Source organism: Medicago sativa, chromosome 6 (genome assembly GCF_051527215.1).
Source record: "Medicago sativa cultivar Bolivia chromosome 6, Bolivia_mono, whole genome shotgun sequence".
Lineage (NCBI taxonomy): Eukaryota > Viridiplantae > Streptophyta > Magnoliopsida > Fabales > Fabaceae > Medicago > Medicago sativa.
In genome coordinates, this window is record NC_140754.1 from 72,281,322 (window position 1) to 72,304,368 (window position 23,047).

The window sequence follows — 23,047 nt, forward strand, 5'->3', positions numbered from 1 at the left end:
GAGTCCTCCCCTCCGAAACCCTCTTCCCAAACACACCCTTAGATACAAGCCGGCAAAAAACACTTTAACATAATCTAAAGGCTTAAATGCAATTTTGCCCCCCCTATTTTGACTCAATCGGAATTTTACCCCCCCTATTTTAAAACTCGGAATTTTGCCCCCCCAATTTAATGTTTTTCGGAATTTTACCCCCCTATTTTAAAACTCGGAATTTTACCCCCCAATTTAATGTTTTTCGGAATTTTACCCCCCACTACATTATCTTATTATCCACCTAATTAATTATTTAAATTAAATAATTTTTAATTACAAAAAATAAATAACTTTTTAAAAAAATCGAAAAACACTTTAAAAAATACCTTAAAATGCAGAAAAAAATTCTAAAAAATAATAGAAAATAAAGATAAAATGTAGGAATTACAAAAAATAAATAAATTTTTTAAAAAATCGAAAAAACTTTAAAAAAAATACCTTAAAATGCAGAAAAAATACTAGAAAAAATACCTTAAAATGCAGAAAAAATACTAGAAAAAATACCTTAAAATGCAGAAAAAATACTAGTATTTTTTCTGCATTTTAAGGTATTTTTTAAAAAAAAAATCAATTTTTATAAAAAGTTATTTTTTTTTTGTAATTCCTACATTTTACTTTATTTTCTAGTATTTTTTTCTGCATTTTAAGGTATTTTTTTAAAGTTTTTTTCGATTTTTATAAAAAGTTATTTATTTTTTGTAATTCCTACATTTTATCTTTATTTTCTAGTTTTTTTTTCTGCATTTTAAGGTATTTTTTTAAAGTTTTTTTCGATTTTTATAAAAAGTTATTTATTTTTTGTAATTCCTACATTTTATCTTTATTTTCTAGTTTTTTTTCTGCATTTTAAGGTATTTTTTAAAGTTTTTTTCCATTTTTTTTAAAAAGTTATTTATTTTTTGTAATTAAAAATTATTTAATTTAAATAATTAATTAGGTGGATAATAAGATAATGTGGTGGGGGGGTAAAATTCCGAAAAACATTAAATTGGGGGGGTAAAATTCCGAGTTTTAAAATAGGGGGGTAAAATTCCGAAAAACATTAAATTGGGGGGGGTAAAATTCCGAGTTTTAAAATAGGGGGGGTAAAATTCCGATTGAGTCAAAATAGGGGGGTAAAAATTGCATTTAAGCCTAATCTAAAAAAATCAAAATAATTTTCCTTCATCTATCAAAAAAATCAAAATCAAAATCAAAATCCCCTAAAAATAAAAATTATGCAAAAAAAATAAAAATAAAAATAAAAACCCATAGTGCTTTTCAAGAGTTCTTCAACGGTTGTCATTCCACTTAAAACGTCTTCGTCACTTCTCTTCCGTCCAAACAAAGAAACTCTCTCTCTCTCTCTCTCTCTCTCTCTCTCACAAACCTGCATTTTCCTGGAAAACCCCATTCTCATTTTCTTGAGAAAAAAGAAAGCCATTCAATTCCCTATTCATCACTAAACTTGGTAACTTTCTCATCTTTTCTTCTTTTTTCGATTATGAGCAATGTAACCAAAAACTGTAACACCAAAGTTTCTAATTCAGGTTCCAAAAATTCTTGCAAAGAACAAAAAGAAAGAATATCGTCGTAAATGCATGAATTTGGTTACGGTTTTGTTTTTTTACATTGTTTTGAAACGTGTGAAATTTTGATGATACTTTGTTATGAATGAATTTCTGGGTTTAATTTTAATTTTCTCTGAGTTTGGTTATTTTTATTATTTTTTCCTTTGGGATTAGGAAAGATGGTCTTGCACCTGTTATTAGGAAAAACTGGCTCTGTAGCACCGACACTTCTGGTGGAAGGCATGTTCCAGACACCCCAACACGACACATGTGATCACGTTCATTGAATTAATTTTTTTAAATTTTTACGAGTGTTAGTATCGTGTCAGGCGTGTCAGTGTCTATGTCAGTGCTTCATAGATAATTACATCGACCAAACGACGCAATTATATGTGTTAAAAATCATGATTTCAAACGACTAAAGGTTTCAACAAGGTTATGGGTTTGGTTAATATCTCACAAGGATATGGGTTTTAATCTCGATTCCATTTTGACTTGTGAGGACCTTGTTGGTGTGTAGTATATAAATTCTTTTGTAAGTGTTCTTTGAGTCTTGAGACTTTTCTGTGATCCTGATGCGCTATCAGGACCAAACTAACCTTAACTTTTGATTCTTAACATTTGATTAATAACAAAGAAATCAAAATTTTAATGAAAAAGATAAACATTGAGATCAATCACCAGGACTTATGTGGAATTTTGAATGAACTTTTTTTGTTGGTGTTGGGTTTTGCTTGTGAGTACTGATTGTTTGTTTAGTAGACGCTTTAATTCTAACAATTCGTCATTTGAGACATAACCAGATGGTGAGATAGGACTATCGACTTTTGACTTCAACAAAAATGGTCCTTTTACTATGATTTCTTGTGGCAGCAACCTTTTTCATCGAACCTGAATAAAATATGATTGTATTGTTATTTAATGTGATTTTTAGTCGATAATATTTAAATGACATCCATGCTTTTTGTTACTACCATTTATTTGATAACTAGTTCCACATTGGAAGTAGATTTGATTACCCTTTTGATAACTAACCCTTGATTTGTTTGAGTTATTAATCAAGGGTTAGTTATGTGAGATGCATCAAGTTCTATTCACTTTCTTTGATTGTTTTAATGGGAATGTTCTAAGAGGATTTTCTTTTTTAGATGATAAAGGTGCTCCAAAATGCATAAACCTCATAACGATCATCCTCTTCCGCAAGCTGAAACCACATGTGGATCACTTCTTCAAGAACTTCAGGTACAAACCAACTTTTTCTGCAATTTAAATGATTATATTGTAAACTTCGGAGAAATTCTTATTGTTTGTCTTTGTTTATTTTTCGAAACTAGATAATATGGCATGAAGTTGGGGAGTCTGAGTCTGAAAAAGATAGGATGTTGTATGAGCTTGAACAAAAGTGTCTAGAAGTATACAGAAGAAAGGTAGATAAAGCTAATTGCTCTAGGGCTCAAGTTAGGCAAGAAATTGCTGATTCCGAGGCAGAACTTACAGCTATCTGTTCCGAAATGGGAGAGCGACCCGTACATAATAGACAGGTTAGATATTTTTATGTATTGCTCGTTTCTCGATTACTGATTTACGGCATGTATGTATATGTATGTATCTATATACTGCTTGATGGAGAAAATAGTTTAAGTTTAATAAAACAGTGCTTAATGTCAAATTTGTAGTTCTGTTCTTATACACAAATTTGTCAAATTTTGTAGTTCTGTTCGTTGTTACTGTCAAATTATGATGCCAAGATTATTTGTTCATTCATGTCTCTCATTTTTATAGTCCGGTCAAAAGGCTAGAAGCTTGAAGGAAGAGCTAGCAATGATTCTCCTGGAGCTGGAGGAAATGCAAAAGCGAAAGCATGAGCGGAGAAATCAATTCAAAGAAGTTCAAGAGCAGATTCATGGTATATCAAACGAGATTTCTGGTCCCAGAGAAAATGTCTCATTCGTTGTAGATGAAACCGATTTGTCATTGCGGAAACTTGAAGAATTGCACAGACAACTTCATACACTTCAAAAGGAGAAGGTTAATGCCTCGCCTCTCCCTCTCTCTTCATTTTTCTATTTTTTGCGTGTGTGTTGTGAGGGGGTATTATCGTTCTATGAACCCAAAATATCATATTGAGTGATAGTATTTTATTTTTAATTTTTAATAATGCAGAGTGATCGTATGAAGAAGGTCCAAGAAAACCTGCACACTTTAAGTTCTCTCTGTTCGGTACTTGGTTTAGACTTTAAGCAGACAGTCAGCGAAGTTCATCCCAGTTTAGGAAATTCGGAAGGATCCAGGAGTGTAAATAATGATACCATAAGCCAATTGGCTTTAGTTCTACAAGAACTGCGAGGAGTGAAATTGCAGAGAATGCAAAAGGTATGGAACATAACTTCGATTTATAATTCCATTTCATGATTTTTTTTTCTCTGGTCGAAACTCATAAATCGATTATGATCTGGCAGCTTCAAGATCTAGCAACATCATTATTGGAACTCTGGAATTTGATGGATACACCGATTGAAGAGCAACAGGTGTTTCAGAATGTTACATGTAACATCGCAGCTTCTGAACATGAAGTAACCGAGCCAAACACCTTGTCTGAAGACTTCATTAATCATGTGAGTTATAAGCTACTGTAGAAAGAAGGAGCGATTTTTATTGTTTATGTTGTTGAAAATTCATTGAGAAGTAATAATTTCACGCAGGTGGAAGCAGAAGTATCTAGATTAGAGGACTTAAAATCAAGCAAAATGAAAGAGCTTGTTTGGAAAAAAAGAGCAGAGTTAGAGGAGATTTGTAGAAAGACTCATTTGGTTCAAGAATTTGATGTTGCGATCGAAAATGCTATTGAGTCTGGTAATGTCCAAGAGCGATACCACTGGATGAGTGCCATTCTTTCTTTCTTGTTTAAACTCCTAAACCTGCATCTTCTTTTCTCATGCAGGATCTGTAGACCCTGCTTATGTGCTTGAACAAATTGAGCATCAGATTTCCCAAGTCAAAGAGGAAGCTTTTAGCAGAATAGAAATACTTGAAAATGTTGAGAAGTGGTTATCAGCATGTGACGAAGAGTCTTGGCTGGAGGAGTATAGCAGAGTTAGTTTTTTCTTTCTTCTTCTTAATGTTCTTTCATATATTTGTTTCAGTAAATTACATCAAGTTTTGACGCTTATCATTAACAATGCACGGTGTAATTGTACGGTTGGATTGACGGTGAAATTCAATGTTTATGTTATTGAACAACGTAAATGGATCCCAACTCCCATAGGCCATATTTATCATCGCACAGTTTATTAATGTTGTTCTACACTTGTTTCTTCTAGGATGAAAACCGATACAATGCTGGTAGAGGTACTCATCTAAATCTTAAGCGAGCTGAGAAAGCTCGTATCTTGGTGAACAAAATTCCAGGTACTTTTAGACCTTAATTGTAAGTTGTATTTATAGAATATCATCATGGCTCAATGATATTATTACTAAACAGCTTTGCTTTTCTTTAACCGAGTGTTTGTTTAGTTCAGAATGTCGTTTAATTTTCTTTTGTATGTCCATAGCAATGACAGACAAATTGACTTCAAAAACAGTAGCATGGGAAAAGGATAAAAGCACCGAGTTTGTATATGATGGTGTAAGTACCCTCTTAGAGATGCATGCAATATCACCTCAGCATCTATTGGTTGCTCAAGTCTATGTCAAACTTATTTTTATTGAAATGTCGCTTTCTAGGTCCGTTTAGTTTCTATGCTTGAAGACTACATCTCATTACGGCAAGAGAAGGAGCAAGAACGCCGTAGACAGCGGGTACGAATTACTAATTGCATTTAAATGTTTCTCCAAAATAAGTTATTATCTAGTCATAAGAAAACCTTGAAAAGGAGACCCTTAGCTTGATACATGAAGTTGCTTCTATGTGACTAGGGCTTTACGAGTTCATGTGTAAGGCTTCCTATACTAAATTCACAGATAATTCCATGGCAGATACTTAATAGCACCAAGTTGCCCTATAGTTAATTATAGAACCTCGCGTTTTGTCTCAAAATATTGAAGTCATTGATCTATGATTCCAGCAAATAATGGTATATTTTCTTTTATCCGGACTTGTTTCAGGACTTGAAGAAACTTCAGGTACAAATGATAGCAGAACAGGAAGTACTGTACGGGTCAAAGAGCCCTTCAAAGGCCCAGAGTGCAAGAAAAGCGCCTAGGACACCCAATGGAAGTGCAGCTAATAGAAGAGGTACCTTTGGAGGATCGGTTCTAAAACCTGATTCAAAAGCTACTCAATCAAGCTCCACAAGAAAGACTGGCAAAGTAAACCAAATTGAGCAAACAAATAACCTAGACGATACCATTTCATGTTTCTCATCAGGTAGCTTTCTTTATACTTTACTCCCTTTTTGTTTTTCTGTTTATTTGCATCTCCGGCTCGCAGATTTCTCACTTGGTAAGGGTTTAACAGTTATTTATAATGCAAATCTCTTAAGACTTTGTCGCCTTTAGTTTTGACTCAATAGATAAGGGGGTTGTTTTGGATGTGGTAGACTGGTAGGTTATCTAAGTGCAGATCCCGCTAAGAAAAATGTAAATGTATCTTTCTTGTCTCCACCAATAGCATAGCATTTTCATTCTGTAATATTTCTTGTTAAAACCAATGACATAAGCAGCCTCCATCGATGTAGTTATGCGTTGGATTCCCATCTAATTTTAACCTTTGATTGTCGAATACCTGTTTTATAGATTCTCCCACAGTTATCATTTAAAATACAACCTCAGACTGTTGGATACATGTTTATGTTTTCCTTTGTTTTAGACGAAGATTCTGCACCGAATTCTCCCAAGTACTCTTGATGGTGGGTTTTTTATAAGGCTCTATGTGGCAACATGGAACGGTTTAGGCATTTTTTTTGTTTGATGTTGTTGGAGGTGGAGGTCAAAGCCACATCTCAGCTGGTAGATTTCCCATAATTTATTTGTGTTTCTCATTTGCATGCACCTAAATCTCTTACAAGTGCTTGTTTTCCTTGAGTTCATGCAGCTAGAAGAGGATTCGATATTACTGATTTTCCTACGAGAAAATACTCATTTGGTGCTGGAATTGTTCGGGATATCGAATCTCCTTTGACTCGACAACCTTTTACTACCATCTCTTCAACAATATCATCACAAGAGAATGTAGAAAATGCTGCAGATGAATTAAGTATGCAGAAGCAGAATTTGCAGAAAACATTAGCAGCTAAAAATTTGCCACTCACTACTACTACTATCCCGAAAACAGACACGTTGGTCGATGAAGAAAATCGAACTCCAAAGGAAAAGTCTATTCCTGTCTCCACTACTACCACTACTACACCAAAGACAGTGTCAGTTCCTATGAATACGGCCACGACTCCGGCTCATTTAGGAGGTGACTTGATTCAATATATTGAATATTCCTTTGAGGAAATAAGGCTTGGTTTTTTTCTTTTTTTTTGAGTAAATAAGGCTTGGTTTTTTGTTAGCATGACATTTTGATTTTGTATAGTCTACTTCTTTGAACTAGACTTGGAATAGGGTGTTAGAACTTCGAAGAGCTTTTCAATTTTGCAATCAAAATAAAAAATTTCATCTGAAAAATATTTTGTTGTCATTGCTATTTTCTACCATTTGTGTTATTCATTCTAGTTTAATATCCATTTTGTATATATTATAGAAACCAAAGGAAATGAACAGTAGTTATATTTTGAGGTCAAACTCACTTTAGAGCAACATTTTTTTGGGTACATTTAGAGTAACTTAGCAAAATAAATTTATTTTTAGCTATCTTGAGGGGTAATTAAGTGATTCAAGTTGATTGGCTCAGATTGTTTTGAATAATCTATTTATCTTTGGATTTTATCTTTTTTCAAATGGAATCAAACCAAACACCAGATCAATTTTTGTACACTTTTAACACTATGTGCTTTGAATATTATTACCTTTACTTTTGCAACCTTTTGTTCATTTTGACATTACTTTTTTTATTTACTATCTAAGATAAATAGATTAATAAAACATGTAATGTTTTTTTGAGGGGAAGATATTTAATGTTATAATTGTGAAAAAAATTAATAAAAACATGTAATGTTTTTTTGAGGGGAAATACTAATTAACTTTTTCAATTGAATTTTTATTCTCTTTTATAAGACTTGACTGATTTTACTATCCCAAGTTTTGATGGGAAATGCTAACAAAGTCTAACAAAGAAATTTTATTTTAGAAATAGTCCATTCAACGATTTTGGTTGCTAATTTTATTTTAGAAATAGTCCATTCAAAGAAATTTTTATTCTCCCTTTTTGGTTGCTAAAACAGTGGGAGAAAAAAAGGGAGGTTGGTGCATGTATTTTTGAGTAGATTCGCCTAACTTGGAGGACATTTCAATCAATTTAATATTATAATTTTTTAATTTTATTTTTGTAAAACTCTTGTACGTTTTTCTTTTATAAGCTTCAAAATAGATTAAAAAAAGAAAAAAAAATACAAAACTTGGAAACATAACCCCACCTAAAAGAGAATTCAAAAGGATATTCGTAAGGATATTTATAAATATAAATTTTGCATTAAAAAATCAGTTTTTATATTTTGAAGGATTTGAATACATAATTTTAAAACATAATTAGTAAATGTACTACTTTAACTCATGACCTTAAGAAATATGTTAATATTTTTCAATTTTTTTTTATAAAAGTTGTTTTATTCGATAAGAAATCGACTCATTCACAAAGTTACGAACATTAACTTTCACCATGAGCATGATGACCTCTCTAATAGATAATTTATATGTACATACATTAATGTTCGTTGAGTCAGAGTCTTAAAGACATATTCCACTGACCTAATTATCGATTACACATGTATAACTTTAATTTACGTAGAAAAATTGTTTTTCTTGTCAAATACTCGTTTATTGTCAACTTTAATATTATTATTTTTTGTTTACATATCAACTTTAATTGAATTGAAAAAACTAAACAAAACTTGTCAGAATTTGGAATAATGTTCAATGGCTCCACCGAACTTTACAATTTTGATTTTTTTTTAAAAATTAAATAAACAAACAACAACTTATATTAAAAAAAAAACATATTTTTCCATTCTTTTCCAAAACTATCCCTATTATTTTAATGCATTCAAATCAAGTAGTACTATACTACTATACTATATTCACGTTCATTTATTAAATTGAAATGCCTTTATTGAATTTTCAATACGGACATGAACCATTTTCATAACCAAAATTTATACTTTTAATTAACCAATTAAATAATATCATTTAATAATTAAATAAATCTTTTTTCTTTAATTACTTTTTCATAATTATTTTACCTAAGAAATTACTTTAATTTTATTATTTATTATATATATAGTTTTCTACTTTATTATTTATTTACTCTACCTTTTTCTTACAAACCCTAATTCTCATAAATCACTCTTTAGAATCTGTAAACTAGGGTTGTAGTTTTTCTCTGTTATACTTCAATTTTTTTTTTAAAAAAAAAATCATTTTTATTTTTGAAGCTTTTTTCTTTCGCTTCAATGGTGAATGTTTAAGCTACAGTGTTACGTTTTTCTCAGATTTTACCATCAAAATTGAAAAATCTGCTTCTGGGTTTTCATCATTTCTGAAAAAGTTTATATCTTTGAAGCTTTTTTGTGTTGTTAGAAATTTTTGTGTTTCTGGGTATCTTAGTTTTGCATTGAAGTTTGTGTTTTTTGATTAAAGTTTTGATTTTTGAAGATTTTCAGATTTTGGGTTGTGATAGTTTTGGTTTGATTCTGAGAAAAAAAATGGAAGAAAGAGAGATTTTTGGTTCTGGGCATGCTGTTAATGTTAACCAGGCCCCACCTGGCTTCAATTTGGCTCAAAATACGTTGAATTTTGCTGGGTCCACTGGAGAGTTACCGGCTCCGGTGCCGGCTGGCGGTGGTGTGGAGGTGAAGAAGAAGAGGGGCAGGCCTAGAAAGAGTGAATCTGGAAGTAAGCCGGCGTTGTCACCGATGCCAATTTCGGCTTCCATTCCGTTGACCGGAGATTTTTCAGGTTGGAAAAGTGGTGGTGGTGGAGGTGGAGGTGTAGTGAAGCCATTTGAATCAATTAAGAAGCCTTTGAAGTTGAATGATTTTGATGAAGGTACATGACAATTTTAGGAATAAAAGTTGCTATTTTTAGCCTTTGATCTGGTTAGTTAGTTTGTTTTATGTTTGTTTTTGTTATGTTTTTTAGTTTTACTGTTACATTTGTTGGAAATAGTAATTGTTAGTTACTAATCTTAATGTGTGTTTATGTTTTATGTGTTATGTTTTGTTTTGGATTTGATTTGATTCATGGTTTAGAAGTGGTATGTGTGGACCCTTAGCTTAGATTCCCTTTCAGATCTTAAATTGAAGATGTGGGGTGTTGGAAGGGGATATTTTGCTGTCATAGTAATGTGAGGTCGGTTTTCAGATCATTTAACACATGATATATTTGATGATATTATTTTTTTCCTCTATGAGGGTAAATGATATTATTTGATTCGGAAATCGAGCTAATTGAAGGGCTATGAAGCACGAACACCAGACACGACACGGACATTGACACGCCGTCACCGCTAATAATTTGAGAAAATCACATAATTATATGTGTCGGTGTCTTGTCAGTGTCGAACACGACACATGTCCGATACCGGGACACGCCTAATCTGAGGAGTGTCTGTGCTTCATAGTTGAAGGGATTAGTTTTTATCAGGGGTTAACGACACACATGATTACATTTAGTTAATTCATTTTTTCAAATTTTTACCGGTGTTGATGTGTGAGTGTCATGTCTAGTGTTTCATAGGCAATAATTGTCCTGCAGGATATTGATTTGGACTTTGTATTATGACATATTGCTAAATAAGGACTCAAAATAGTATAATCTGTGATGTGAAAAGGATGATGGTTGTATTCGCATATTTGAAAATTCAGTAGTTTTACTTACAGCCTAGTTGTCTGATTTTTTTAGTTTAGATCTTTAAATAAATTCTTCATTGCAGAATGTAATGGTTTTATAAAATGACAGTTTTGATTTATCTGGTCATTTAATTGCATGAAGACGTTTCAAGTCATCGGCGAGTTCTGTGTCTAATGCATCACCTGGTTTTGTCTTTATGCATATGATGATTTAGTGAAGCAGGGTGAATCTATTTCGCTGATATAATTGGATACAGACTAATATGACATTTTGTGTAAATGTAAAAAAAATGACTATGATTTATGCATTTGGAACTATTTGTGAATTAGATAATAAGAACTTATTATTGTTATTACTTGTTTATCGATTTAACTACCTGTCTATTTTGTAGATAATGGAATATCACCCTTCGATTCCAATTTCAAAACGCATGTGCTTACTGTAAATTCTGGAGAGGTAATCTGTTCATTCCTTTTAAGCCTATATTCTGAAAATATTTAGATTATATCCTACAAACTTATTTGAATGCCATATTCAAAAGAAGCTTAATGGTTAATCAGTTTTGTTTACTCATTGAAACTTAATACATTTTGTTAAATGCCAGTTGTCGGTGGGGTTGGTCCCCCGGATTTACAATCTAATATAAACCCCTTTTTAAAATATATGATATTTCCCCTTCTTTGTATGTGCTGCCAGAAAAAAGTGGTCCGACAATTTTTGTGGTAATAAAAAAAGTGCAATGGCAATTAACAGAGTGTGGTGGCCAGACCTAGATGTTGACCTAATCTAATCACTCACATTTACTCACTCACACATTCTGCTTACTTTCACTTGCACCTCACTCAATCATACTCCAACCCCTTTCCCTTTCCCTTGCCACTGCTCAGCAAATTGTTCTCGCGCTCATTCCAATTCCAATCTCATGCTTCAGATACGATGTAGCCAATCGTTTTAATATTATCGGTAAACTTTCGTTAAGGCTTTGCTATTTCTCTTAAAAAATTTGATCCATATCCGTGTTTATCATCAATTTTCGTTGTGTTTTCATAATTTTGTATCTTTCATTTGTAGTAAGCAATAGCATGGCGCCTTTTTTTTTTTTAACCTTGAGTTGATTCTATCTTTTAATTTGTTCATATTGACTTAATTGGTTTTTCAATTTGGACCTGTGTCAATGCTATTCTCTTCAAATGTTTTACTTTTAAGAATTCGATCTATATCCTGTTTATGATCAATTTATGAGGACCGCCGACAAATACTGAATTATGAGAATAAACCGATTATAAACATGGTATGGATTGAAGTCCTCACAATAAATGTTTGTAGAGAAATAGCATTGACACAGGTCCAAATTGAAAAACCTAGTATTTCAATGCGATAAGTTGAAGCACAAAATCAACTCAATGTAAGCAAACATAGCCTGCGAAGATAAAAAAACAAGAAAACATCACTTACTTGATCAAACCTGCCATTGCTATTCCTTACTACTAACGGAAGATATAGAATTGTGAAAACACAACGAAAACTGATGATAAACACGGATAGGGATCGAATTCCTCGAAATAAAACATTTCAAGAGAAATAGCAGAGCATAAGATTGTGACAACAATCGGCTCCATTGGATATGAAGCATGAGATTGGAATTGGAATGAGCGTGAAAACAATTTCCTTAAAATAATAAAGAAACCGGCGGCAAGAGAAAGGGATTGCCGCCATGCCCTTTGTTAATTGCCATTTCACTTTTTTTATTACCAAAATTACCGATCCGTTTTTTTTTTTCTCCTTTCATTTGTAGTACTTTCTTTATATTAGTATGGATGTGTACAACCCAAAACCCAAATATATTTGTTAATTGTATTGTTGATTTTCCTTTGGCATGTTCTAGGATGTCTCGATGAAAATAATGTCTCTTTCTCAACAAGAATATCATACTATATCTATTCTGTCTGCGACTGGCACAATTTCGAATGTAACACTTCGCCAGTCGGATGCTTGTGGCGGTACTTCAACGTATGAGGTTAGTTCATTCCTATTTCTTTAGCAGGGATATAAAGAAGTTCATTGTTGTTTAAAACTTCACATTAATTCGGATATCTAAGCATTTAACACCAATGCATGTGTGGTTTATACGCAGCCTTTTATTTCTGCCATTGTATGCATTAGATATCAAATGTTAATTTTTTAGAGAGAAAATCTATGCGTTTTTTTTTTTTTTTTTTGAAGTGTCCTATTATTTATGTGCTAAGTGGTCTTTTATGCTCCATTGTTTTGACATAATTCCATCCCTTTCATTGAAAGAATTTCCCTAGTTTCAATACTTTTTATGATTGTCCCTTGTAAATATGGCTTATGACCTATGAAGTACAAACACATTCACCGACACAGGTAATAATTTAATAGACTAAAAGTGATTGAATGTAACCACATGTGCCGGTGTCATACCAATGTTAGACACAGACATGTGTTGGACATCGAACACATCTTCGATCTTAAGTGTCGGGGCTACATTGTATTGTACTTGTGGCATGCAACAATTCCAAGGGAAAATGGTTGTATAATCAACATAAAACTTCTTTCATGTTTTGAATTTGCGTTTTGATTCGAAATTCTTTGCCATTAACTCGCTCTAACTTCACACCGAGTTGATTCACTGCTATTTTCCTAGTAAGAAATGCTAACAACAGACTCTTTTACAATCTCTTTCCAACACCAAAAATAGTGTCAAATAGCGGATCTTCAACATCACTGTTACCATTTTTCCCCCTAATTACAGCACTAGATGAAACCATCAAATAAAAAGGGGTGACAGATATTTATGTGCTTTTACAGGGAGTTTTTGAGATTCTTTCCTTGAGCGGCTCATTTGTGCCAACTGAGAATGGATTGACAAAGAGCAGATCTGGTAGAATGAGTGTCTCATTGGCAGGTCCAAATGGTCGTGTTTTTGGGGGTGCACTGGCTGGTTTGCTGGTAGCTGCTGGTTCTGTGCAGGTAACATTTGTTTCATTTTAGTATCTGATAAAATATTAGTAAAACTTGTGAACTATGAAGCACTGACGTGGACATGGACACGGGACTCACAAGTCAACACATGTAATAATTTGAGAAGATAGAATAATTGAACGTAATTACATGTGTCGGTGTCGTGTATGACACCGAACACGCCTTCAATCTGAACTGTCGTTGCTGCATAGCTTGTGAAAAATTGTTAATAAGAGCATTTTAATTAACCTTTGTTGTAGAAGGAAATAACACTGGTGCTGATTGATGATGGCAAGGATAATTAGAATTTCGATGATGCATTATTTTACGGTTTTATCCCGAGCACATCCCGAAAGCTCAATTAACCAATATAATTGCTTCATGGCCACAAAACAAGGGGGGGGGGGGGGGGGGCATGGGTGTAATTTAAGGCAGAAATTTACTGATTTTGCTGAAATAAGCGCTCGGGAAATTGTCCCGAGGTTCCAATTCGGGATAACAAGCATATTCCTTATTTTTATGCAATGCTATCAACTACTTAAATGAAAGAAAAACTTAGGGTCTGCAGATTTTCTAATAACATTTTTCAGTCTTCATTTTCCAACATCTGTTTTCATTTTAAATTGCTAAAAAGGTGATGAAAAACTCATGTAGTGAACAATTCTGATAGAGAACATAGGAAGAATCCTTTTTTTGTAAACAATGAAAACAGTGTTTCGACACTTTCAAGATTTCTGAAAATGTTGGATCTATTATAAAAAATTGTAAAAGAAAATGGTTAGAAAAATATTGGATCTATATTTTGACAAGTTTATTAGTTACATTTGACTGATCACTTTTCCCTCTCATTGTTTTACGCATCAGGTTGTGGTTGCGAGTTTTTTTCCAGAAAAGGAGAATCCAAAGAGGCAAAGGGTCGATCATTCGGCACCAACTGCCCCTCCTACATCATCTCATATTAATAATCATGTTTCTTCCGAAGAATTGAGAACTGATATTGGTGGAATGAAGCCTATCATGTCACCGGCCGGTTTTAACTTTGCTTCTTTCGGCAATGGCCAAGGCTCTGGAAACTCATCATCATCTGCGGATGATGAGCATGTCTAACCCTAGCCATTAAGATGCTCATGCTTGACTCATTGATTCTTAGAATTATTGACCGATGAAGAGATTAAAGTTTTTATAGTAAGACGAAGTATCCGTTTGATTCTCTTGACTATAAGAAATTGTTATATTATGTACTAGTAGGTATTTGGTTAAATGCAGCTCTGATATGGTTGTAGCAAGTAGATTTAGGATACATGTTATGTATGTTCCTTATTTAGAATTTATAACAATGTTTGAAATTTGAGTGAATGTGGAATGTTTCTAAACTTGTAACCTAACATTATTATATTAATGGTTTATGGTTGTGAAAGTGGAAATTAGATGTTATGTTAGTCTTTAGTTTCTGTTTTATTAATTTTTCTTAACAAAATGTTGGTACTAATAAGTTGGTAGAAATGACAATTGATTGGTCTTCCTTGGTGACTTTGAAGTTGTATTTACAGATATAATCTTCAATTAGACCAATCCTTAGCTTCCAAGTTGGAAAATATTGAAGAACTCAATTGGGAGCATGGTAATGTGGTCCTTGGTAAAGAAAGTTTTTCAACTGGAAAAATTAATGAGTATTAGGGGTGATTGTAAATTTTTTCGATCAAAGCACTAAAATATAAAAGACATGAAAGACAAGAGATGCTTGAACCAATACAACAGAGTCATATAGTGGAGAACCTGTGAAAAGGAAATTCAGATCTATCCTTACAAAGGATAGTCCACCATTGTACAGTAAAGTTAGGTAGGTATTGACCATTCTTGCAAAGTTTTGTAACAATGAAATGTTTGTTGTTTACAAGTTTATCAACATATGGTGTAAACAATATAGCTCAACTTGCAAAGTTTTGTAACAATGAAATGTTTGTTGTTTACAAGTTTATCAACATATGGTGTAAACAATATAGCTCAAATTAGAAGTGTTTAATAGAAGTGTTTAACTTTCTAATACTTGTTATTTTTTAAAGAAGCTAAATTAACATACCTAAATTGGCACCGGAGAGAATCGAACCTGAATACCTAAATTGGCACCGGAGAGAATCGAACCTGAAATCTCGAGGAGGAGCACACTCCCAAATTTCAAGCCAATACCACTAAGACACTTGTTATTGATTTCTGATTTTTGCTAAGTGATGCAAATAAAGTAGCAGGCATGAGTTGTTAAGTACTTATCTTATCAATCTTTAGAGACTTGTGATCATCAAGGTTACATTTTTCTTCTAAGTATGTAAATAAAATGTATTTTTGGATTTTGGAAGATTAACGAATGATGTTGGTTAAAAATCACATTACAATTTGCACTGTTATCTACAATTTGCATACTAGTCATCCTATAAGTAGTTTTCATACTAGTCATCCTATAAGTAGTTTTCATACTTTACCATTGTGTACCACTCAGTGAATTTTTTTTTTTTTTTAACAGGCCAAAATGGAATATATTAAATCACAAGAGGCGATTCACCTCACACAAGGTGTGCAAATGAGAACCACCCACCAAAATACAGAGTTATAAGTCTGTTTCCCACAAAATAACACAACGGAAGAGTGTACAGAAAAAAAACTACACAATAACACCCATACAAATCAACGGATGCCGGCACCAGTCATTATAACTGAAAGCGATAGTAGGCATTTTGGCCTTTAGTCAAGAAAAAGATAAAAGTTTGATGTTGTCTGCTAACTGATCCAATTCGCCGCTCCTCTGATTAAAGATCCTATTATTTCTTTCCTTCCAAATAGTCCACTCACTGAATTATTATTATTATTATTTTTGTCAAACTCAGAATTATTTTGATATAATTCCTCTTTTTAAGGACGAGGATTATTTATTTATTTATTTCATTTCTACTCAATTAATTAACAAACACAAGAGATTTATGATAATAATCAAAATAATAAGCTCTCGCCTCATAACAGAACGTTGCTTTCATCTTTTTTATAAAATCCTCACATTTCTTGTTCAATTCTTTTGTCCTGCAATCTTCATCATAGATCATAAGGGAATTTTCCTCTTGTTTTTTATCTTTTGCAGCACAAATCATCATTGGGAAAGAGGTATATGTGGCCCATAGGGCACCTCGACAATTAACTTTAAAAAGGATAATCAAGTAAATGATATTTTTTTTGGTGGCAAGGGTTTGAACCTGGACCTTGCATATATTATGTATTGTCTCTACCAACTGAGTTAAGATCATGGGGACAATTAAGTAAATGATCTATACAAATATTTTGAATTTGGGATGGAGGGAGTATCATTTTTAATTATTTAATATTAACTTTTCATATTTCAAGATACATTTAATTAAGTAAATGATATATAGAATTTGGGACGGAGGGAGTTGCATGTTTAATTAAGTAAATGATCTATATTAATTAACTTATTCTCCGTTTTAACAAGGTATATATGTTTATTACCAAATTGTCATTTGTGTATAGATATATTTAATACTCTCTCCGTCCCTATATTTAAGCATCCATTTGATTTTATTTTTGTGCCTAAATGTAAATCTCTTTTCAAATTACTAGATGCATTTATTATTTTTTCCTAAACATACCCCTAATTAATACTACTAACTTGTCTTGAAATATGAATAGTCAAATTTAATATACATACAAACAAAGAATAATTTGGTAATGTTAACACACAAAACAGACACATTAATTACACTGACAACTTTTATTAAGAAGTGTGAAAAAAGCAAAGGGGGCTTACATATAGGAACAGAGGGAGTATTAACTTTTCATATTCCGTGATACATTGATAGTATTAATTAAAGGTATAGTTGGAAAAAGAATAATAAATGCATCTTGATATTTGTAGATGATCTTTATATTAAGGGACAAACACTTTTTTTTGTAAGTAGTCTTATAATTAGGGACAGATTTAATTATTTAATTAAATATTCAATAAGCCGAGTAAAATTATTATAAGGCACGAGTGTCATATGTTTAAAGTTGTTTGTTTCAATTTTTTCGTCAAGTATATTGGTTAGAATTTCATCGAATAAGTGTGAAATTCGAGGATTGAAATCAAACCTATATATATGTATGTATGTGTGTGTGTGTCTATATATATATATATATATATATATATATATATATATATATATATATATATATATATATATATATATATTGTATTGATCCTACCAATTGACTTATATGACATATTTTCATGACTCTATATATCTGTGGAGTTAAGATCCTCTCCATTTAAATTTTTCTCCATTTTTACAATTTGGAGAGATATAGACACATAAATTCTTGAAAATAATTAATGATAGTGAGACTTATTTAATGATATGACCCACCATCCATTTGATGTGTCTATATCTCTCCAAATGGTAGAAATGGAGAAAAATTTAAATGGAGAGGATCTTAACTCATATCTGTGTGTGTTTACTATAAGGAAGTTGAGATTTCAACTGCGCGTGAAGAGTTTTGAAATACTCCCTCCGGTCCTATTTACAAGAGAAAGTTGACTTTTTAGATACATTGAATAATGTATGTATCTAGTCAAGAACCTAAACCAAATATATAAATTATTTAATGTATCTAAAAAGTAAATTGTCTTTTATAAATAGGACCGGAGGGAGTAGAAAATTCATTGTAACTACAAAATGTATTGTTCCATCGTGTTGAATAAGTCACATCGTGTCCAAAAATTTTCTTTTTGGATAGAATTACGAAAAAATAGCTCTGAGCGAATGAGAGGGGGTGAGCGAGTGTTTCGTGATGGCCAAGGGCTTCGCCTCAGGCAATCACGCCGGTATCTTTCGCCGAAAGTGAGGAATATTGGGAGGGAAAGGGTTCCAGGCAGGGTGCCACTAAAAGGGGGGGATGAAGGGGATTGGATCGACGTGAGACCGCGACGGAGGAAAGCGTTGCGACAGGATGGCTCTGGACAGGACATGTACGAGAGTGGTGATCGGCTTCTTCAAAGGGACGACTTTGCTAAGCGTAAATCTAGGTTTAGGGTTTCTTCTAGGGAGGACTGGTATGTTGGTAATTCTGATACAAGTTCTGTTGCTTACTACGACAACCCTTTGAGGTGGGGGGACAGTGATTTTGCGGATTCTGAGTATGATGAAGTGGTGGGGCAGCAGCCTGTGCTGCAGAGAATTGCACCGCGACAGATATCAGGCAAACAACAGCAGAGGCACGCGGAGGCTGTGATTCCAAAACATTTATCACATGGACCTGTGCTGGATGTTCATGATGGCTTTGAAGATGATGTGTCACGACAATCTGTGATGAAGGAAGATGCACCGAGGCGGTTGAGGAATGGCCAGCAAGGGAGGAGTGCGGTGGTTGTGCATAATAAACAGCTAGTGCGTGATGGTATGGTGAAAGGAAAAGGTGCAGTCATGGACTCCTCTTTTAAAAGGTTTGTCACTTTTTATATAACTAATTTTCCTCCACAAGCATCGAATTTTTTCTTGCGGAAGGGATTTGAAGTTTGTGGAATTCTTGAGGATGTTTTGGTCGCAAATAAGAGAAATATGAATGGTGAGGTTTATGGCTTTGTACGTTATGCTAAAGTGCGTGATGTGGATAAACTGTTGAGAGCTTTAAATAATGTATGCTTTGGCCAGTATAAAGTACGTGCTAAACTTGCTAGGTTTGATAAAAAGGTTTCGAAGGATGTGACGTTGGAGAGGGAGAGAGAGGGTGAGGGAGGTAAGGCTGTAGGTCAGGTTGTCTCTGAGGGTGAACGCGGTGTGAGTAAGGGGAGGGAGGAGGTGTTAGAGGGAGAAAAAAATGTGTGTGTAGAGGGAGAAAAAAGTGTAAGGTTAGAGGGAGAAAAAAGCGTGAGGTTTGCGGGTATGGAGAAAGTAGAGGAGAGGGAGAAGGTGGAGGGTGCGAAGGAGGGGAAGGAGCGAGAGGTGAGGGTGGGGTCGGTGGTAGTGAGAGTGGGAGGGAATGCTAGGCGGATGGAGGGTGAGAGAGGGAAGGAGCGGAAGGTTGTGAAGAAGGGATGGAAGGAAGATGGCATGGATGTTCATAGTGTACCTAAAAAACTTGTTCGACGGTATCAGTCAAGTGCGGAGGATCTAAACTGGGCTAGGAGAGGTTTGATAGGCACGGTGTTAAATGGGGAAGCGATTCAAATTATTCAGAACAGAGTGGAGGATGCTGGGTTCAATGACATTGAGATTATTCCGTTAGGTGCAGACAAGGTATTTGTTCAATCTTTATCGGAAGTGAGTGCTTATGACATAGTCAGAGAAGCTAGACAATTTTTTGATCTCATATTTTCTAGCCTGGTAAAATGGGATACAGAGTTGATGCCTTTTCAGAGAGGTGCATGGCTTCGTGTGTATGGCATTCCGTTACATGCCTGGAATGAAATTTTTTTCAAGTTATGTGTAATGGAGTGTGGTAGATATTTACGCACGGATTCAGTTTCGTTAAGTAAGGAAAGGTTTGATTTTGCAAGGGTGCTGATATCCACTTCTTCCTTAGATGTTGTGAATGTGACTGAGCAAATTTTGGTAGACGGGGTGATGTTGGACATTAAAATTATTGAGGAATGGGGTTTTTGTATGGGGGAGGATGCTTGTTTGTATGAGGAGGACGTTAAGTCTGTTAAGTCTGGCTCGGAGGGCCCTGATATTCATGATGGCTTTGAATTAGATAAAAATACGGACATATTGGCAGATAAAATTGTTAAAGAGTTGGCTGAAGTCGAAGAGGAGGAGGTTTTTTCTGAACGTCCGGATAAATATGTGAACTTAGAGACTACGGAACAAACTGAAGTGCACGCCTCAAAAGTGTCTTTAGTTAAAGTTACGGACAGTCCTAAAATTATTAATCAAGTGGATGCATCTTCAACAAATGATGTCGATATTTCTGTCAACAAAGGTTCAAATGAGGAGCATTCTTTTTCTGTACCCAATCAGCCGTTTAGAGAAGGAAGTGGGAAGACAGCTCAAGGAAGCCGCAAAGGAAAAGTTCTGGATGCTAAAAAGGTTCAAGATGAGGTGGTTTCAAGGAAACGACGCATTAAATCAATGTCGTGTTCGCAAGAGGATTCAAGGTCTTCACGGACTGGACCGTGGAGTGTGGAATGGCTTCATAATGTTCAAAGAGGTGACGTTGGCCTTATTTCTTCGAAGAAAAAACGAATGAGGAAGGTGCTGCCGAAAGAGGGAGGAAATGGTGGGGGAAACATGTCACAAACAGTTAAAAAGAAAGTGAGAGGAGTGCTTCGACACCCAGTGTTTACATTGAAGAAGGTTGCAAGACTGCCAAGTAAAGATAGAGAGGAGGTAATGAAAGTTCTTCAACATTCTAATGTCATGAAAGTGTTGAAACAAAAAGTTAAAAATCGTCAACGTCAAAGAAAGCGAGTAACTAAGTCTCTGGAAGTGACTCAAAGCTCAAACAATGAATCTGCATCTTTGGTTTCGGTAAGTAATGGCTGGAAACATTGGGTTACTTTACAAGGAAGTCAAAAGGCTGCTGAAGAGGATGTTCAGGATATTGGTAAAGTTGTTGGTGTTTCTTTTCCGGGTAATTTTCATAATAGTTTCAGTGCTCTGTCACGCTCTAAGAAGGTTGATTCAGGGCCAGTGGTAATGCCGGTGGGGGAGGGAGAAGGTGTGGTTGAGGGGGCTGCCTAGTGATGGGTGGCGGTTGTGGAGGTTGAGGCGTGGGGGGTGTTGAGATGAAGGTGATTTCATGGAATGTGAGGGGGTTAGGTGGGTTGGAGAAGCGGAGGGAGGTAAGGAAGTTGGTGAGGGAGAAACAACCTTTTATTATGTGCATCCAAGAATCTAAATTAATGGCGTGTGATGGTGTTATGTGTGCTTCATTGTGGGGAGATTCGAATTTTGATTTTTCTTACCGACCTTCAGTGGGCGCTTCTGGAGGTTTAATTACTGTGTGGGATACTTCGGAGGTGGAGGTGTGGTCGTCGTTTAGTCAAGATCATGTTCTTCAAATTCATGGAAAATTTATCAAGACTAACGAGGAATTTTATTTATTCAATATTTACTCACCTTGCGATTTTAGAGCTAAAAAGGAGTTATGGGCAGCATTGTCAGTGAGATTGCAGTTGTTACGGGGTCGGAAGGTTTGTGTGTGTGGAGATTTTAATGCAGTCAGAAGTGCGGAGGAAAGAAAATCATTAAGGGGGGATGGTGCAGCGCAAGATAGTCCATTTTTCAACCAGTTTATTGAAGAAAATGGGTTGATAGATTTGCCGTTATGTGGTCGCAGTTATACGTGGTTTAAGGGCGATGGTTTGTCAATGAGTAAAATTGATCGTTTCTTGTTATCTGAAGAATGGTGCATTCAATGGCCTAATTGTTTTCAAGTAGCTCTTCTCAGAGGCCTCTCTGACCATTGTCCGCTTCAATTATCGGTTGATGAGGAAAATTGGGGACCGCGTCCTTCTCGGATGCTGAAATGTTGGCAAGATATGCTGGGTTACAAACAATTTGTGCAAGAGAAATGGAATTCCTATCATATAGAGGGTTGGGGCGGTTTTGTTCTGAAAGAAAAATTGAATTTGATTAAGTCCGCTTTGAAGGAGTGGCACTCATCTCATGCGCAAAATATTCCGGGTAGAATTGATTCTCTAAATGCTCGGGTGTCGGATCTTGATAAGAAAGGCGCAGAAGTTGGGTTGACCGCAGAAGAAGTAGAAGAATTGAGGGGTATATCTCATGACATCCATTCTCTATCGCGGGTTAATACAAGTATCAGCTGGCAACAATCGCGGTTACTGTGGTTGAAGGATGGGGATGCGAACTCTAAGTATTTCCATTCGATTTTATCTAGTCGTCGGAGGCGTAATGGTATTGTTTCACTTATGGTGAATGGCTCTCTGGTTGAAGGGGTTCACCCTATTCGGGATGCAGTTTTATCTCACTTCAAACAACACTTTGCGGATTCACATACAATCAGGCCGGGAATTGGAAATTTGACTTTTAAAAACTTATCTCACGTTGAAGGAAGCAGTCTGATTAAACCTTTTTCAGTTGCAGAAGTGAAGGCCGCAATTTGGGATTGTGAAAGTTACAAAAGTCCAGGACCAGATGGTGTGAATTTTGGCTTCTTAAAAGAATTTTGGGAGGATATCAAAGGGGATGTAATGCGTTTTATAACAGATTTCCACAAGAATGGCAAGTTAACAAGAGGTATAAACACTACTTTTATAGCTCTTATTCCAAAGGTGGATAGCCCCCAACGGTTAAATGATTTTCGACCCATTTCTCTGGTGGGATGTCTTTACAAAATTTTGTCGAAAGTGCTAGCTAATCGTTTGAGAATGGTTATGGGGACAGTCATATCTGAGACTCAGACGGCTTTTGTAAAAAACAGACAGATACTTGATGGAATCCTTATAGCTAATGAGGTGGTAGATGAAGCGAGAAAATCAAAGAAAGAATTGATGCTCTTTAAGGTAGATTTTGAAAAAGCTTATGACT

General features: G+C 34.6%; 2 protein-coding genes across 3 annotated transcripts; both read left to right on the plus strand.

Annotated features, from left to right (window-relative positions):
* Positions 1-1,354: 1,354 nt before the first annotated feature.
* On the plus strand, positions 1,355-7,193 carry LOC146916700 (65-kDa microtubule-associated protein 9-like). Of its 2 annotated transcripts, XR_015015220.1 has the most exons (14): positions 1,355-1,483; positions 2,732-2,825; positions 2,918-3,124; positions 3,366-3,611; positions 3,747-3,956; positions 4,043-4,198; positions 4,286-4,436; positions 4,525-4,676; positions 4,904-4,991; positions 5,135-5,208; positions 5,307-5,381; positions 5,688-5,949; positions 6,391-6,530; positions 6,616-7,193. XR_015015220.1 is itself a non-coding variant. In XM_085718669.1 (13 exons), exons 2-13 carry the CDS (start codon positions 2,751-2,753, stop codon positions 7,050-7,052), a joined length of 2,133 nt encoding a protein of 710 aa, XP_085574795.1. In that variant the 5' UTR covers positions 1,355-1,483; positions 2,732-2,750; the 3' UTR covers positions 7,053-7,193. The 2 variants fall into 2 exon arrangements, 1 of the variants encoding a protein (XP_085574795.1); XM_085718669.1 differs by lacking the exon at positions 6,391-6,530.
* Positions 7,194-8,986: 1,793 nt separating this feature from the next.
* LOC146916701 (AT-hook motif nuclear-localized protein 6-like) lies at positions 8,987-14,938 on the plus strand. Its single transcript, XM_085718671.1, has 5 exons — positions 8,987-9,728; positions 10,924-10,988; positions 12,418-12,549; positions 13,362-13,523; positions 14,379-14,938. The coding sequence occupies exons 1-5, from the start codon at positions 9,386-9,388 to the stop codon at positions 14,619-14,621; spliced, it is 945 nt and encodes a 314-aa protein (XP_085574797.1). The 5' UTR covers positions 8,987-9,385; the 3' UTR covers positions 14,622-14,938.
* The last annotated feature ends 8,109 nt before the right edge of the window (positions 14,939-23,047 follow it).